We start from the raw sequence: 17,482 nt of genomic DNA on the forward strand, positions 1-17,482 counted from the left end.
TGAGGTGCTATCTCATTGTGGTTTTGATTTGTATTTACCTGATGATCAGTGATGCTGAGGAGTTTTTTCATGTGCTTTTTGGTCATTTGCATGTCATATTTAAAAAAATGTCTCGTCAGGTTTTTTGCCCACTTTTAAAATGAATTATTTCGTGGTGTTGCTGATTTTTGCTATTGAGTTGCTTGAGTTCCTCATATATTTTGAATATTAACCCCTTATCAGATACATAGTTTGCAAAAATTTTCTCCGATTCTGTAGGTCATTTTTTGGTTCTGTTGTTTCTTTTGAGCAGAAGCTTTTTATTTTGATGTAACCTCCTTTGTCTACTTTGTTTTTCTTGCCTAAGCTTTTGCCTACATCAGTGTTGTATAGTTTTTCTCTTATGTTTTCCCTTCTAGTAGTTTTACAGCTTTAGGTCTTATGTTTCAGTGTTTAAACTTTTTAGTTGATTTTTTGTATGGTATGAAATAAGGGTTTATAAGTTCATTTTTCTGCATATAGATACGCAGTTTTCCCAATACCATTTATTGAAAATACTGACCTTTCCCCATTGTGTGTTCTTGGCAGCCTTGTCAAGATATTATTAGGTGACTGTGTATCACCTGTGGATTTATTTCTGGGCTCTGCATTCTATTGCATTGGTTTTTGCATCTGTTTTTATGCCAGTATCATGCTGTTTTGGTTACTATAGCTTTATAGTATACTTTGAGGTCAGGTAGCGTGATGCCTCCAACTTTGTTCTTTTGGGTCAAGACTGCTTTGGCTATTCCAAGTTTTTTGTAAGTTCCATACAAATTTTAGGATTGTTGTTTCTATTTCTGTGAAGAATGTCATTGGTATTTCGATAAATCCATAGATTGTTTTGGGTAGTGTGAACATTTTAACAATATTAATTATTTGAATCCATGAATGCAGGATTATCTTTCCATTTATTTCTGTATTCAAATTTTTTTCATAAATGTTTTATGGCTTCATTGTAGATATCTTTCACATCCTTGGTTAAATTAATTCCTAAGAGTTATATTTTTTTATTTTGTAGATATTATAAATAAGATTGTTATCTTGAATTCTTTTCAGACAATTATTACCACATAAAAGTGCTACTTATTTTTGTATGTTGATTTTGTATTCTGCAACCTTACTGAATTCATTTATCACTTCTAAGAGTTGTCTTGATAACGTTTTTATGTTTTTGTCTATATAAGATCATGTCATCTGCAATGAGAAACAATTTGACTTCTTCTTTTCCAATTCGAATGCCTTTTATTTCTTTCTCTTGCTGATTCTCTGGCCAAAACTTCCAGTGCTACATTAAATAGGTGTGGTGAAAGTGAGCATCCTTGTCTTTTTTCTGTTCTTGGAAGAAGGACTTTCTGTTTTTCCTATGTCAGTATGATTTTCACTGTGAGTTTCTGATATATGGCCTTTATTATGTTGAAGTATGCTCCTTCTATGCCTAAATTTGTTGAATTTTTATCACGAAGCAAGGATAAATTTTATCAGATGCTTTTTTTTGCATCTATTGAAATGATTATATAGTTTTTGTCTTTTATTCTATTAGTGTAATGTATCAAACTTTTTGATTCACTTATACTGAATCACCCTTGCATTCCTGGAATAAAACTCACTTGGTTGTGGTGAACTGTCTTTTTAATGTGTTGTTGGATTCAGTTTGCTGGTATTTTGTTGAGAATTTTTGCATCTATGGTCAAGTTATTGCCTTGTAGTTTCTCCCTTCCTTCCTTCCTTCCTTCCTTCCTTCCTTCCTTCCTTCCTTCCTTCCTTCCTTCCTTCCTTCCTTCCTTCCTTCCTTCTTTCTTTCTTTCTTTTTTTTTTTTTAACAACAAAACCACTTTAATATTTTGTGTATACTGCCTTTTGTATAAAAAAAGGAAGGGATAATTTTTCACATACATGGAGTGTGACATCTATATATATGTATGTTTGCTTATCTTTGAAAAACGTACAAAAATGATAGGCCAGAAATTAATGAAGCTGGTCACCTATAGGTAAGAGATCAGACTTCTTTTTTAAAAGTTTTTTTTTTTTTAAATTTTTTTTTTATTTATTATACTTTAAGTTCTAGGGTACATGTGCATAACGTGCAGGTTTGTTACATATGTATACTTATGCCATGTTGGTGTGCTGCACCCACCAACTCGTCAGCACCCATCAATTCATCATTTATATCATGTATAACTCCCCAATGCAATCCCTCCCTCCTCCCCCCTCCCCATGATAGGCCCCAGTGTGTGATGATCCCCTTCCCGAGTCCAAGTGATCTCATTGTTCAGTTCCCACCTATGAGTGAGAACATGTGGTGTTTGGTTTTCTCTTCTTGTGATAGTTTGCTAAGAATGATGGTTTCCAGCTGCATCCATGTCCCTACAAAGGACGCAAACTCATCCTTTTTTATGGCTGCATAGTATTCCATGGTGTATATGTGCCACATTTTCTTAATCCAGTCTGTCACAGATGGACATTTGGGTTGATTCCAAGTCTTTGCTATTGTGAATAGTGCCGCAATAAACATACGTGTGCATGTGTCTTTGTAGTAGAATAATTTATAATCCTTTGGGTATATACCCAGTAGTGGGATGGCTGGGTCATATGGTACATCTAGTTCTAGATCCTTGAGGAATTGTCATACTGTTTTCCATAATGGTTGAACTAGTTTACAATCCCACCAACAGTGTAAAAGCGTTCCTATTTCTCCACATCCTCTCCAACAACTGTTGTTTCCTGACTTCTTAATGATTGCCATTCTAACTGGTGTGAGATGGTATCTCATTGTGGTTTTGATTTGCATTTCTCTGATGGCGAGTGATGATGAGCATTTTTTCATGTGTCTGTTGGCTGTATGAATGTCTTCTTTTGAGAAATGTCTGTTCATATCCTTTGCCCACTTTTTGATGGGATTGTTTGCTTTTTTCTTGTATATTTGTTTGAGTTCTTTGTAGATTCTGGATATTAGCCCTTTGTCAGATGAGTAGGTTGCAAAAATTTTCTCCCATTCTGTAGGTTGCCTGTTCACTCTGATGGTAGTTTCTTTTGCTGTGCAAAAGCTCTTTAGTTTAATTAGATCCCATTTGTCAATTTTGGCTTTTGCTGCTGTTGCTTTTGGTGTTTTAGACATGAAGTCCTTGCCCATGCCTATGTCCTGAATGGTACTACCTAGATTTTCTTCTAGGGTTTTTATGGTATTAGGTCTAACATTTAAGTCTCTAATCCATCTTGAATTAATCTTCGTATAAGGGGTAAGGAAAGGATCCAGTTTCAGCTTTCTACTTATGGCTAGCCAATTTTCCCAGCACCATTTATTAAATAGGGAATCCTTTCCCCATTTCTTGTTTCTCTCCGGTTTGTCAAAGATCAGATGGCTGTAGATGTGTGGTATTATTTCTGAGGACTCTGTTCTGTTCCATTGGTCTATATCTCTGTTTTGGTACCAGTACCATGCTGTTTTGGTTACTGTAGCCTTGTAGTATAGTTTGAAGTCAGGTAGCGTGACGCCTCCAGCTTTGTCCTTTTGACTTAGGATTGTCTTGGCAATGCGGGCTCTTTTTTGGTTCCATCTGAACTTTAAAGCAGTTTTTTCCAATTCTGTGAGGAAACTCATTGGTAGCTTGATGGGGATGGCATTGAATCTATAAATAACCTTGGGCAGTATGGCCATTTTCACAATATTGATTCTTCCTATCCATGAGCATGGTATGTTCTTCCATTTGTTTGTGTCCTCTTTGATTTCACTGAGCAGTGGTTTGTAGTTCTCCTTGAAGAGGTCCTTTACATCCCTTGTAAGCTGGATTCGTAGGTATTTTATTCTCTTTGAAGCAATTGTGAATGGAAGTTCATTCCTGATTTGGCTCTCTGCTTGTCTGTTACTGGTGTATAAGAATGCTTGTGATTTTTGCACATTAATTTTGTATCCTGAGACTTTGCTGAAGTTGCTTATCAGCTTAAGGAGATTTTGGGCTGAGACAATGGGGTTTTCTAAATATACAATCATGTCATCTGCAAACAGGGACAATTTGACTTCTTCTTTTCCTAACTGGATACCCTTGATTTCTTTCTCTTGCCTGATTGCTCTAGCCAGAACTTCCAACACTATGTTGAATAGGAGTGGTGAGAGAGGGCATTCCTGTCTTGTGCCAGTTTTGAAAGGGGATTTTTCCAGTTTTTGCCCATTCAGAATGATATTAGCTGTGGGTTTGTCATAAATAGCTCTTATCATTTTGAGGTACGTTCCATCAATACCGAATTTATTGAGCGTTTTTAGCATGAAGGGCTGTTGAATTTTGTCAAAAGCCTTTTCTGCATCTATTGAGATAATCATGTGGTTCTTGTCTTTGGTTCTGTTTATATGCTGGATTATGTTTATTGATTTGCGAATGTTGAACCAGCCTTGCATCCCAGGGATGAAGCCCACTTGATCATGGTGGATAAGCTTTTTGATGTGCTGCTGAATCCGGTTTGCCAGTATTTTATTGAGAATTTTTGCATCGATGTTCATCAGGGATATTGGTCTAAAATTCTCTTTTTTTGTTGTGTCTCTGCCAGGCTTTGGTATCAGGATGATGTTGGCCTCATAAAATGAGTTAGGGAGGATTCCCTCTTTTTCTATTGATTGGAATAGTTTCAGAAGGAATGGTACCAGCTCCTCCTTGTACCTCTGGTAGAATTCAGCTGTGAATCCATCTGGTCCTGGACTGTTTTTGGTGGGTAGGCTATTAATTGTTGCCTCAATTTCAGAGCCTGCTATAGGTCTATTCAGGGATTCAACTTCTTCCTGGTTTAGTCTTGGGAGAGTGTAAGTGTCCAGGAAATTATCCATTTCTTCTAGATTTTCTAGTTTATTTGCGTAGAGGCGTTTATAGTATTCTCTGATGGTTGTTTGTATTTCTGTGGGGTTGGTGGTGATATCCCCTTTATCATTTTTTATTGCATCTATTTGATTCTTCTCTCTTTTCTTCTTTATTAGTCTTGCTAGCGGTCTGTCAATTTTGTTGATCTTTTCAAAAAACCAACTCCTGGATTCATTGATTTTTTGGAGGGTTTTTTGTGTCTCTATCTCCTTCAGTTCTGCTCTGATCTTAGTTATTTCTTGCCTTCTGCTAGCTTTTGAATGTGTTTCCTCTTGCCTCTCTAGTTCTTTTAATTGTGATGTTAGAGTGTCAATTTTAGATCTTTCCTGCTTTCTCTTGTGGGCATTTAGTGCTATAAATTTCCCTCTACACACTGCTTTAAATGTGTCCCAGAAATTCTGGTATGTTGTATCTTTGTTCTCATTGGTTTCAAAGAACATCTTTATTTCTGCTTTCATTTCGTTATGTACCCAGTAGTCATTCAGGAGCAGGTTGTTCAGTTTCCATGTAGTGGAGCGGTTTTGATTGAGTTTCTTAGTCCTGAGTTCTAGTTTGATTGCACTGTGGTCTGAGAGACAGTTTGTTATAATTTCTGTTCTTTTACATTTGCTGAGGAGTGCTTTACTTCCAATTATGTGGTCAATTTTGGAATAAGTGCGATGTGGTGCTGAGAAGAATGTATATTCTGTTGATTTGGGGTGGAGAGTTCTATAGATGTCTATTAGGTCCGCTTGGTGCAGAGATGAGTTCAATTCCTGGATATCCTTGTTAACTTTCTGTCTCGTTGATCTGTCTAATGTTGACAGTGGAATGTTGAAGTCTCCCATTATTATTGTATGGGAGTTTAAGTCTCTTTGTAAGTCTCTAAGGACTTGCTTTATGAATCTGGGTGCTCCTGTATTGGGTGTATATATATTTAGGAGAGTTAGCTCTTCCTGTTGAATTGATCCCTTTACCATTATGTAATGGCCTTCTTTGTCTCTTTTGATCTTTGATGGTTTAAAGTCTGTTTTATCAGAGACTAGGATTGCAACCCCTGCTTTTTTTTGTTCTCCATTTGCTTGGTAGATCTTCCTCCATCCCTTTATTTTGAGCCTATGTATGTCTCTGCATGTGAGATGGGTCTCCTGAATACAGCAGACTGATGGGTCTTGACTCTTTATCCAGTTTGCCAGTCTGTGTCTTTTAATTGGAGTATTAAGTCCATTTACATTTAAGGTTAATATTGTTATGTGTGAACTTGATCCTGTCATTATGATATTAACTGGTTATTTTGCTCATTAGTTGATGCAGTTTCTTCCTAGCCTCGATGGTCTTTACATTTTGGCATGTTTTTGCGATGGCTGGTACCGGTTGTTCCTTTCCATGTTTAGGGCTTCCTTCAGGGTCTCTTGTAAGGCAGGCCTGGTGGTGACAAAATCTCTAAGCATTTGCTTATCTGTAAAGGATTTTATTTCTCCTTCACTTATGAAACTTAGTTTGGCTGGATATGAAATTCTGGGTTTAAAATTCTTTTCTTTAAGAACGTTGAATAGTGGCCCCCACTCTCTTCTGGCTTGTAGAGTTTCTGCCGAGAGATCTGCTGTTAGTCTGATGGGCTTCCCTTTGTGGGTAACCCGACCTTTCTCTCCTGCTACCCTTAAGATTTTTTCCTTCATTTCAACTTTGGTGAATCTGGCAATTATGTGTCTTGGAGTTGCTCTTCTGGAGGAGTATCTTTGTGGCGTTCTCTGTATTTCCTGAATTTGAATGTTGGCCTGCCCTACTAGGTTGGGGAAGTTCTCCTGGATGATATCCTGAAGAGTGTTTTCCAGCTTGGTTCCATTTTCCCCCTCACTTTCAGGCACCCCAATCAGACGTAGATTTGGTCTTTTTACATAATCCCATACTGCTTGCAGGCTTTGTTCATTTCTTTTTCTTCTTTTTTCTTTTGGTTTCTCTTCTCGCTTCATTTCATTCATTTGATCCTCAATCACTGATACTCTTTCTTCCAGTTGATCGAGTCGGTTACTGAAGCTTGTGCATTTGTCACGTATTTCTCGTGTCGTGGTTTTCATCTCTGTCATTTCGTTTATGATCTTCTCTGCATTAATTAGTCTAGCTGTCAATTCTTCCACTCTTTTTTCAAGATTTTTAGTTTCTTTGCGCTGGGTACGTAATTCCTCCTTTTGCTCTGAGAAGTTTGATGGACTGAAGCCTTCTTCTCTCATCTCGTCAAAGTCATTCTCTGACCAGCTTTGATCCGTTGCTGGCGATGGGCTGCGCTCCTTTGCAGGGGGGAGATGCGCTCTTATTTTTTGAATTTCCAGCTTTTCTGCCCTGCTTCTTCCCCATCTTTGTGGTTTTATCTGTCTCTGGTCTTTGATGATGGTGACGTACTGAGGGGGTTTTGGTATAGTTGTCCTTCCTGTTTGATAGTTTTCCTTCTGACAATCAGAAGGACTGTCTGTTGGTCTGTTGGAGATTGCTTGAGGTCCACTCCAGACCCTGTTTGCCTGGGTATCAGCAGCAGAGGTTGCAGAAGATAGAATATTGCTGAACAGCGAGTGTACCTGTCTGATTTTTCCTTTGGAAGTTTCCTCTCAGGGGTGTACTCCACCCTGTGAGGTGTGGGGTGTCAGACTGCCCCTAGTGGGGGATTTCTCCCAGCTAGGCTACTCAGGGGTCAGGGACCCACCTGAGCAGGCAGTCTGTCCGTTTTCAGATCTCAACCTCCGTGTTGGGAGATCCACGGCTCTCCCCAAAGCTGTCAGACAGAGTCGTTCGTGTCTGCACCAGCCCCCGCTGCTTCCCCTGTTGGTCTTCAGCTGTGCACTGTCCCCAGAGGTGGAGACTACAGAGACAGGCAGGCTTCCTTGAGCTGCTGTGAGCTCCACCCAGTTCGAGCTTCCCAGCGGCTTTGTTTACCTACTTAAGCCTCAGCAATGGCGGGCGCCCCTCCCCCAGCCTCGCTGCTGCCTTGCGGATAGATCGCGGCAGACTGCTGTGTTAGCAGTGAGGGAGGCTCCGTGGGCGTGGGACCCTCCCGGCCAGGTGTGGGATATATTCTCCTGGTGTGCCTGTCTGCTTAAAGCGCAGTATTGGGGTGGGAGTTACCCGATTTTCCAGGTGTTGTGTGTCTCAGTTCCCCTTGCTAGGAAAACGGATTCCCTTCCCCCTTGCACTTCCAGGTGAGGCGATGCCTCGCCCTGCTTCAGCTCTCGCTGGTCAGGCTGCAGCAGCTGACCAGCACCGATTGTCCGGCACTCCCTAATGAGATGACCCCAGTTCCTCAGTTGAAAATGCAGAAATCACCGGTCTTCTGTGTCGCTCGCGCTGGGAGTTGGAGACTGGAGCTGTTCCTATTCAGCCCCTTCTTTCTTTCTTGACAGAGTTTCACTGTTGTTGCTCAGGCTGGAGTGCAATGGCGCCATCTCGGCTCAGTGCATTGTGCGCCTCCTGGGTTCAAGTGATTCTTCTGCCTCAGTCTCCTGAGTAGCTGGGATTACAAGTGCCCACCACCATGCCCAGCTAATTTTGTGTGTGTGTGTGTGTTTTGTATTAGAGACGGGGTTTCATCATGTTGGCCAGGCTGGTCTTGAACTCCTGACCTCAGTTGATCCACCTGCCTTGCCCTCCCAAAGTGCTGGGATTACAGGTGTGAGCCACTGTGTCTGGCCTTTTCTTTTTTAAAATTTATTTTAGTCTTTGGTATGTACGTGGTAGGTGCATATATTTACTGAGTACATGAGATACTTAGATATAGGCATGCAATGCATAATAATCATGTAATGGTAAATGGGGTATCCATCCCCCTCAAGCATTTTTATCCTTTGGGTTACAGACGACTCAATTACACTCTTTTAGTTACTTCAAAATGTACAATTAAATTATGATTGACGATAGTCACCCTCTTGTGCTATTAAATACTAGATTTTATTCATTCTTTCTAACTACTTTTTGTGCCCATTAACCATCCCTACCTGCCTGCCCATCCCCCCAGCCACTATCTTTCTCAGTTTCTGGTAACCTTCCACTTTATATCTCCATGAGTTCAATTGCTTTAATTTTTAGCTTCCACAAATAAATTACAACATACAAAGTAGGATTGATCCCAGGGATGCAAGAATGGTTCAATAGGTGCAAATCAATCGATATGATACACAATCAACAGTGTGAAGGAGAATAACCATCTCATAATTTCAACTGATGCTGAAAAATTTGATAAAGTTCAACATCCATTCATCATAAAAATCCAAAAAACTGGGTATAGAAGGAACAAACTGCAACATAATAAAAGCCATATATGACAGACCCACAGATAGAATTATGCTGAATGGAGAGAAACTGAAAGCCTTTAATATCTGGAGCACAACAAAAATGCCAACTTTTACCACTTTATTTACTATAGTACTAGAAGTCCTAGCTAAAGCAGTCAGACAAGAGAAAGAAATAAAAGGCATCCAAATTGGAAAGGAAGAAGTCAAATTATCCTTGTTTACAGATGATGTGGTCTTATATTTGGAAAGACCTAAAAACTCCACAAAAACACTATTAGAACTGACAAACAAATTTAGTAAAGTTGCAGGATACAAAATCAACATATAATGGTCAGTGGCATTTCTGTATGTCAACAGTGAACTGTCTGAAAAACAAACCAAGAAAGTAATCCCATTTGCAATAGCTGCAAATAAAATTAAATACCTAGGAATTAACCAAAAAAGTGAAAATCTCTACAATGAAAACTATAAAACATTGATGAAAGAAACTAAAGACACAAAGAAATGGAAAGATATTCCTTGTTTGCGAATTAAAACAGTTATTGTCAAAATGTTATACTACCAAAAGCAATCTACAGATTGAATCTGTATCAAAATACTAATGCCATTCTTCACAGAAATAGAAAAAACAATCCTAAAATTGATATGGAAGCCCAAATGATCCAGAATACCCAGAGCTATCCTGAACAAATAAACCAAAACTGGATGAATCACATTACCTGACTTTAAGCTACACTATAGAGCTATGGTAACCAAAACAGCATGGTACTGGTATAAAAAACAGATCCATAGGTCAATGGAACAGAATAGAGAACCCAGAAGCAAATCTGTACATGAACAGTGAACTCATTTTCTACAAAAGTGCCAAGAACATACATTGGGGAAAGAACAGTCTCTTCAATAAATGGTGCCGGGAAAACTGGATATCCATATGCAGAAGAATGAAACAAGACCCCTATCTCTTGGCATATACAAAAATCAAATTAAAATGGATTAAAGGCTTAAATCTAAGACCTTAAAAAATTAAACTACTAAAAGAAAACATTGGGGGAAACTCTCTTAGATATTGGTCTGGGCAAAGATTTCTTGAGAAATACTCCACGAACACAGGCCACCAAAGCGAAAACGGACAAGTGGGATCACATCCAGTTAAAAAGCTTCTGCACATCCAAGGAAAAACAATCAACAATGTAGAGATTCAACCCACAGAATGGGAGAAAATATTTGCAAACTACCCATCTGACAAGGGATTAATAACCAGGAAACAACTTTATAGGAAAAAACCTAATAATCTAATTTAAAACTAGGCAAAGGGTCTGAATAGAGATTTCTCAAAAGACAATACAAATAGCAAACAGGTATATAAAATGTGCTCAACACCATTGATCATCAGAGAAATGTACCTCAAAGCTACAATGAGATATCATCTCACCCCATTTAAAATGGCTTTTATCCAAAGACAGGCAATAACAAATGCTGATGAGGATGAGGAGAAAAGGGAACTCTCATACTCTGTTGGTAGGAATGTGAATTAGTACAATCACTATGGAAAACAGTTTGGAGATTTCCCCCAAAATTAAATATAGAGCTACTTTATGATCTTGCAACCTCATTGCTAGATGTAGACCCAAAAGAAAAAATAACAGTATATCAAAGTGTTATCTGCATTCTCATGTCTGTTTTAGCTTTGTTCACAATAGCCAAGATGTGAAAGCAACCTAAGTTTCCATCAATAGATGAATGAATAAAGAAAATGTGGTACATACATATACAATAGAGTACTATTCAGCCATAAAAAGAATGAAATCATTTGCAACAACACAGATGGAAATGGGGATTATTGTGTTAAGTGAAATAAGCCAGGCACAGATAGACAAACTTCCCATATTCTCACTTATTTGTGGGAACTAAAAATTAAAACGATTGAATCATGCAGATAAAGAGTAGAATGATGGTTACCAAAAAGTGAGAAGGATGGTGGAGGTGTGGGATGGGGGAATAGTTAGGGGTAAAAAATATAAAGAACAAATAGTATCTAGTGTTTGATAGCACAACAGGGTGAATATAGTAAATAATGATTTAATTGTACATTTTAAAATAACCAAAAGAATATAATTGGATTGTTTGTAACACAAAGGATAAATGCTTGAGGGGATAAATACCCCATTTACCACGATGTGATTATTATGTATTATTTGCCTGTACCCAAATATCTCATACTCCATAAATATATACACCTACTATGTACCAACAGAAATAAAAAATAACAAAACAAAAAACATTGTTTAGCAAGCCCAGCTAAGAGTCATCTGACTCTCTAGCAAATGCGATTTTGTTTAACTTATTATATATGAATTATGGAATCTCAGACATTGTATAATTACATATAGCTAGATGTTATAGAAAACTGCTAAATTGTATCTTTTTAGTGTGGTAGAAAAGATAATCCCAAAGATTAAGGTCTTATTACCCCTTTTTAGAGCTGTATGAAATAAAATGAATATTTTTGTCATGTTGGTATTTTTTAACTTTTAAGTTCAGAGGTACACGTGCAGGTTTGTTATATAGGTAAATCTGTGTCATGAGACATTAACTGGATTACGTCTAATTTAACAATTTTATTTTAGTGTTCATTTTTTGCTCTGATTATGTAAAATCACACTTTTCATATTCTTTTTTGAACAGGCTTTGTTATCCTGCTATCCCTCATTAATTAGTTAAATACAGGTTTTGATGTGTTCATTATGTATTTGTTTGAGAATTATGTTTTGTGATATTTAAAAAATTAAATTTGACAGTCAGTCTATAAAAAATTAAATTACTAATGACAACAGCTGTGTTTTCTGGATACACTCCATGAATAAAGGCCAGTAGGTAAGCTGCTTGAGGTTTCAAGAGATCAGGTGTTGTATCAAGACTCTGTATTACCTTAAAGGATAAATACTAAGCTATCCCTGGAATTATCCCAGAGATAAATACCTTAGCATGGTATTTATCCTTCAGCTTCTGCTATTTCAAGGAGCATGGTTGAGAGAAAAACCAGTGAGAATCTTCTTCAGATACAGACTGAGGCATGGAAAATGGATGGCATATACAAATAAATCAATGACAAATTACAAATTAATCAATCCAAAGTAACTCAAATAAGTGGATTCTGTTATGAAGCAGGTCTAATTGCTTCAGAGCCTGTAGGTCCCAAGGTCACCTTCCTAGCAAGAACTAAATTTAATACAACTCAAACAGCAGCAGCCTAGGGAATCCCAGGGCTCATTAAACTAAGCAGTGTTGTAAGAACCATAAAAACCTCAGACACAGCTAGAGTCCTAGGGATAGGAGATATTTCCAGTTCATACAGCCAGCCCTCAACTAGGGCTTGCCTTATAAGGAAGCAGTTAAGACATGCACTGGGCAGCTGCGATGGTCATCTGAAGATTGCCCATTTTGCTGGCCTGAAGCTGAAGACAGGGTTGGTAGGATGAATGGCAGGAAAACATCTTCCTTCCTTGAAACCACATAGCTTCTGACAAGCAAAGATGTAGGTTTCTCAGATATATTTATTCAAAGCTCCCCTCCCCTTCCTGCTCCTCTGTCTGACTCTGATGCTATTTTTATGTTTACTGTTGTCCTCAATCTTTTTCTCTATATACTCTGGCATTGATCATTTTTACATTTAAGAGATCATTTGAGCTTTGTTGTTTTAAATTTACTCTTAGAAACATTCACAGAACAGTGAAATTCCTATAGCATCAAGGAATTCTAGGGCTAGTGGAATCTCAGAAGATAGTTGCAAGATTTGGATAAGATAGGACCAAATTCACATAACTGAAGGCACGGGTTTCATGGCAAGATTGTCTTAAGACTACCTAATTCTGCTATAGTCCCTTCTAGATTCCGGTTTCCATTTCTTTAATCAAGTTTCTTTTTACTAAAATCTTCTTTACTCTCTACAGGTGCAATATAGAATGCAATGTTTCAAACAAGGCCAAAGAAGTTTAGAGCAGAAAGATTGTTTCTTTCTCAATAGAGAGTACCCCTGTAGGTACCATCTTCAACTAATGGTGTCCACTTCTTGGTTTTCAGGAGAAATTTAAAAATGCATCAAATGCCTCTAGAAGGAATTCATATGGAATTGAAACTCCAGCTAGCAAATCATTTTCTATTGTGAAGCTAGTCAAATTTCCTCCTCTAATAATGCATTTAGTTCCACACAGACCAAAATAAATACAAGACAAACATAATAGCAAAATATAGGATACTATTATGCTTAAAGCACACACATGCACAAGTACCAGGAGAAAAATTTTACTCCTTTTCTTCATATTTTCCTCATAAACATCTCTGGTTCCCTGTTTAGAAAGATGAGCAGCCAGCTGCTCAGCTGTACACAAGTAGCCTTTGATTATTTAAGGAGCTTGAGTTTGTCCTCTTCTCTCAAAGCAGTGCCCTTCCAAAAAGACTTTCATTTTGCATTAAGCATTCTCCATTATTTTGGCTCATTTTGTGTACTTAAAATTTTTATTGACTTTTTCACATTCTTGAGTTATTTTTAGGCTATGAAACATGAAATGCTTGATAGGGCCTGATCTTACTGCTAATGAGATAATGGAGCTGGTATTTTTGAATGTGGCTTTCCATGCTCTGCAGGGCTTTGGCAAGGGAAATTAAGTTGTGATTGGGGGTAGTTTTGGGGTGTAGACATTCCTTCATGTTGATGGGTGTCGTGTTCTTCTCATTCTTCACAGAACAGTCACAGGCTTAGTTTCTTGCTGTGATCAGACTTCAGAAACACAGAAGCTGGGAGATGACTACCAAATGTCAAAATGTTATTAAACCTAAGAGGGAGCTTTCTATATTGTTTAGTATTATGTTTCATATTGGCTGAAGATTGCAAATTTATTGTCAGTAAAAAAAATCCAAGAATAACCAGAATCCAGCCCTTACCTTGATTAAAACTCAAATAACTAATATACAGGGTTGCCTATTTTTATCTTAAGTAATTGTAAAGATTTTGATATTATTAATCAAAATCTTATCAGAGTAATCTCCTAGGAACTGTCCAGAATATTTATAGTACTAAAATTTCCTAATATTAAATCTTACTTTAAACAAGTAGGCTGTAAACTCAGGTTTATAAATGGACTGTAGTAATTTGGGTTAAAACATATTTTACATATTCTTCTCTTATTTAATCTATCCTTCTGATTTATTTAGTTTTAATATTGTCTGTTTTAATATAATCGTTTCTTTCTCAACATATGTTTGGTGGAAATAACAAGTGTACCATATACCCTGGGTATACTATGCCTTTACATTAGGAAATAATCACATTGTTTCTCAGCTGTATTCTGAGACTAAATTATAACAGTACTTTAGATTATGTGTTCCCATTGTTTTCTGGCTTCTAGAAACCTTTTTTAATTAAAAAAATAACTTTGGTTTCGCTTTCTCACTTTTCCAGTTTTCCCAAGATTATTTTTTAAAATTAGATCCATAATTTTAATGAGACTTGACCCCTGTTAATTATGCATTTTAGATAACTGAAAAGAGCATCAAAATGATGTTTTCTTAGGGAAATTTGCAATCCTTGGTGCATCCAAAAAAGATTGGAGAATTTTCAATATAGCAGAGCTCAAGTAGGGCTGTACATATAACAGCAAATCGTTCCCTAACTTGTATTTCTTGCTTTGTTTTATTTTCCAATTGATTCTAGAAAGTGAGGTGATTCCTTCTATTAGTTATGAGATTATAGATTTAGATGCACCTGTGCACCTGGTTATACAGGCAGATGAAGAGGATGGTCACAAACATAGTGTGACAGAGGCATCCAAAGGTGGCTTGAGCCCCGAATCTCTCTCTCACTGGCTTATCTTGGAATAATATCCTAAAGAAAGTTTTCTTGTCATTAAGGGTTTTTATTTTTAGAATTTAAGTGCTTTTCTGCATTGTCTTTGTAAATATCTGATCTCTAGTATGACGGATTTTATTGGGTAACATTCTCTGAATGACTTGATAGAACCAAGTGCAACATGGATTACAAAGCTTGGGACACAAAATAAAATCTTGTCTTACTTTATATTTTGCCTATAGCTGGTTCTAGATAAAAAATATTCTAGACAGAGAAGCATCTACTAATTTTTAACTACTTCAATGGAAGAAATGTATCAACGTTCTCTGATTTTCTGTTTGTAATCCAAGGTACTGCCACCAAACGTTGGGGATGAGTATGAGTGTAGAGCAGGGGAAAATGGATCTAACAATATCTTAGCAAATCCTTTATTTTCTTATAGATCTATGGTTGTTGAAAAGTCCAGAAGCAATATAACTCTGATTTCTCTTGTTACTCTGTTTTATAAAAGGGTCATGGTGGGCTTTTGTGCATGCCCCCATGATGTGGGTCATGGCCCTTGGTCTCTTCTCTTGGTGATTAGTGTCTTTTAATCATTGTCCTACTCATTCTGAGTCTGATGCATCCCTATATCTTAAAGACTGAGACTATTTCTTCTTACCTCATTTTTACAAACTTCCCAATTTCTGTGACCTGGGATACTAAAGACAAAAATATGAGCTCTTTTTCAATCCTTCCTAAATGATTTGTTTCCTAATACGTTTATTCATAGTAACTACTAACCTTTGAACAACATAGCAATTTGTTGTTTACAAAACATTCTTCCTTTGATTTGATAAATTATTGAGCTTCTGCTGTGCAGTAAGTATTGTGCTGTGGTTACAAAGATGAGTAAGAGATATTTCCTCATCTTGAGAGATCTAGTTATTTTTTTATGGTGCTCGAAGGCATTACATTTGATTCTCAAAACAATCTTGGGAGATATTATTAACTCTGCATTAAACTGAATAACCAAATAATAAAACTCAGAGAGGTTTATTTCCTTGCCTGAGGGTACTCCATTGGTAATGGTGGAGCTAGGCATTGGATCTAGATATTCCATTCCAGAAGTTTTGTCCTTAGAGGACATTATTCTGTCTATTAAAAGAAATGGAAAGATTAGCATGCACTTATCACCTCATATCCAGGTCATTGTGTTTCTTTCTAGTTTCTAGTTCTCTATCTTAAATCTCCCTTGTTCTGATTTAATTCTTCTTTCTCTAGGTCACTTGATATTCTTGGCTTGATGAAAAAAGAACAAGATTCTAATGTGACAGAATTTGTTCTTCTGGGCCTATCATCTTCTTGGGAGCTGCAGCTATTTCTCTTCTTACTATTTTTGTTTTTTTACATTGCTATTGTCCTGGGAAACCTCTTGATAGTGGTAACAGTGCAAGTCCATGCTCACCTGCTCCAATCTCCTATGTATTATTTTTTAGGTCATCTCTCTTTCATTGACCTATGCCTGAGCTGTGTTACTGTGCCAAAGATGTTAGGGGATTTCCTACAGCAGATCAAGAGCATCTCTTTTTCAGGATGTCTGACCCAGATCTACTTCCTCCACTTTCTAGGAGCCAGTGAGATGTTTCTGCTGACAGTCATGGCCTATGACAGGTATGTTGCCATCAGTAACCCTTTGCGCTACCTGACAGTCATGAATCCCCAGCTATGCCTTTGGTTGGTTCTTGCCTGCTGGTGTGGGGGATTTATCCACTCTATCATGCAGATCATACTAGTCATCCAGCTGCCCTTCTGTGGCCCCAATGAACTGGACAACTTCTATTGTGATGTCCCACAGGTCATCAAGCTGGCCTGCATGGACACCTATGTGGTAGAGGTGCTGATGATAGCCAACAGTGGTCTGCTGTCTCTTGTCTGCTTCTTGGTCTTACTATTCTCTTATGATATCATCCTGATCACCCTGAGAACACACTTCCGCCAGGGTCAGAACAAGGTCCTCTCTACCTGTGCCTCTCACCTGACAGTGGTCAGCCTGATCTTCATGCCATGTGTATTCATCTATTTGAGGCCTTTCTGCAGCTTCTCTGTGGATAAGATATTCTCCATGTTTTACACAGTGATTACACCTATGTTGAACCCCCTCATCTACACACTCAGAAATGCTGATATGAAGACAGCTATGAAGAAACTGAGAATAAAACCATGTGGCATTCCATTGCCTTGTTAAAGAATGAGCAGAAGAGGTGATTTGAAAAACATACTCTTTCTTGGAAGACTCTTAACTCATCTTGTACATGTGTAAAAACCATTTGGATGACTTTGGTATAAAAGAGAAGACAGCATACAGATTATAATGGATCACTCTTGATTACGATTTCAAAGCATAAGTGGCACTCTAGAAAGCCACCTATGCCTTTTGACCATAATCAAGAGAACTTGGGAATTCAGGAGAATTTACTGGCCACAAATGATAACAAGCATTAATTGAGTCCTAGGATTAGAGGACACCTTGA

The 17,482-nt window shown here is 37.7% G+C and overlaps 1 protein-coding gene across 1 annotated transcript in view; it reads left to right on the top strand.

Annotated features, from left to right (window-relative positions):
- Positions 1 to 17,196, top strand: part of LOC104673110 (olfactory receptor 4Q3) — a 39,801-nt gene extending 22,605 nt beyond the window's left edge. Inside the window, exon 3 of the mRNA XM_010377040.2 lies at positions 16,233 to 17,196. Coding sequence (XP_010375342.2) covers positions 16,255 to 17,196 — 942 coding nt within the window. The 5' untranslated portion in view covers positions 16,233 to 16,254. The remainder of the gene's footprint in view (positions 1 to 16,232) is intronic.
- The last annotated feature ends 286 nt before the right edge of the window (positions 17,197 to 17,482 follow it).

This window comes from Rhinopithecus roxellana, chromosome 5 (genome assembly GCF_007565055.1).
Source record: "Rhinopithecus roxellana isolate Shanxi Qingling chromosome 5, ASM756505v1, whole genome shotgun sequence".
Taxonomy (NCBI): Eukaryota; Metazoa; Chordata; class Mammalia; order Primates; family Cercopithecidae; genus Rhinopithecus; species Rhinopithecus roxellana.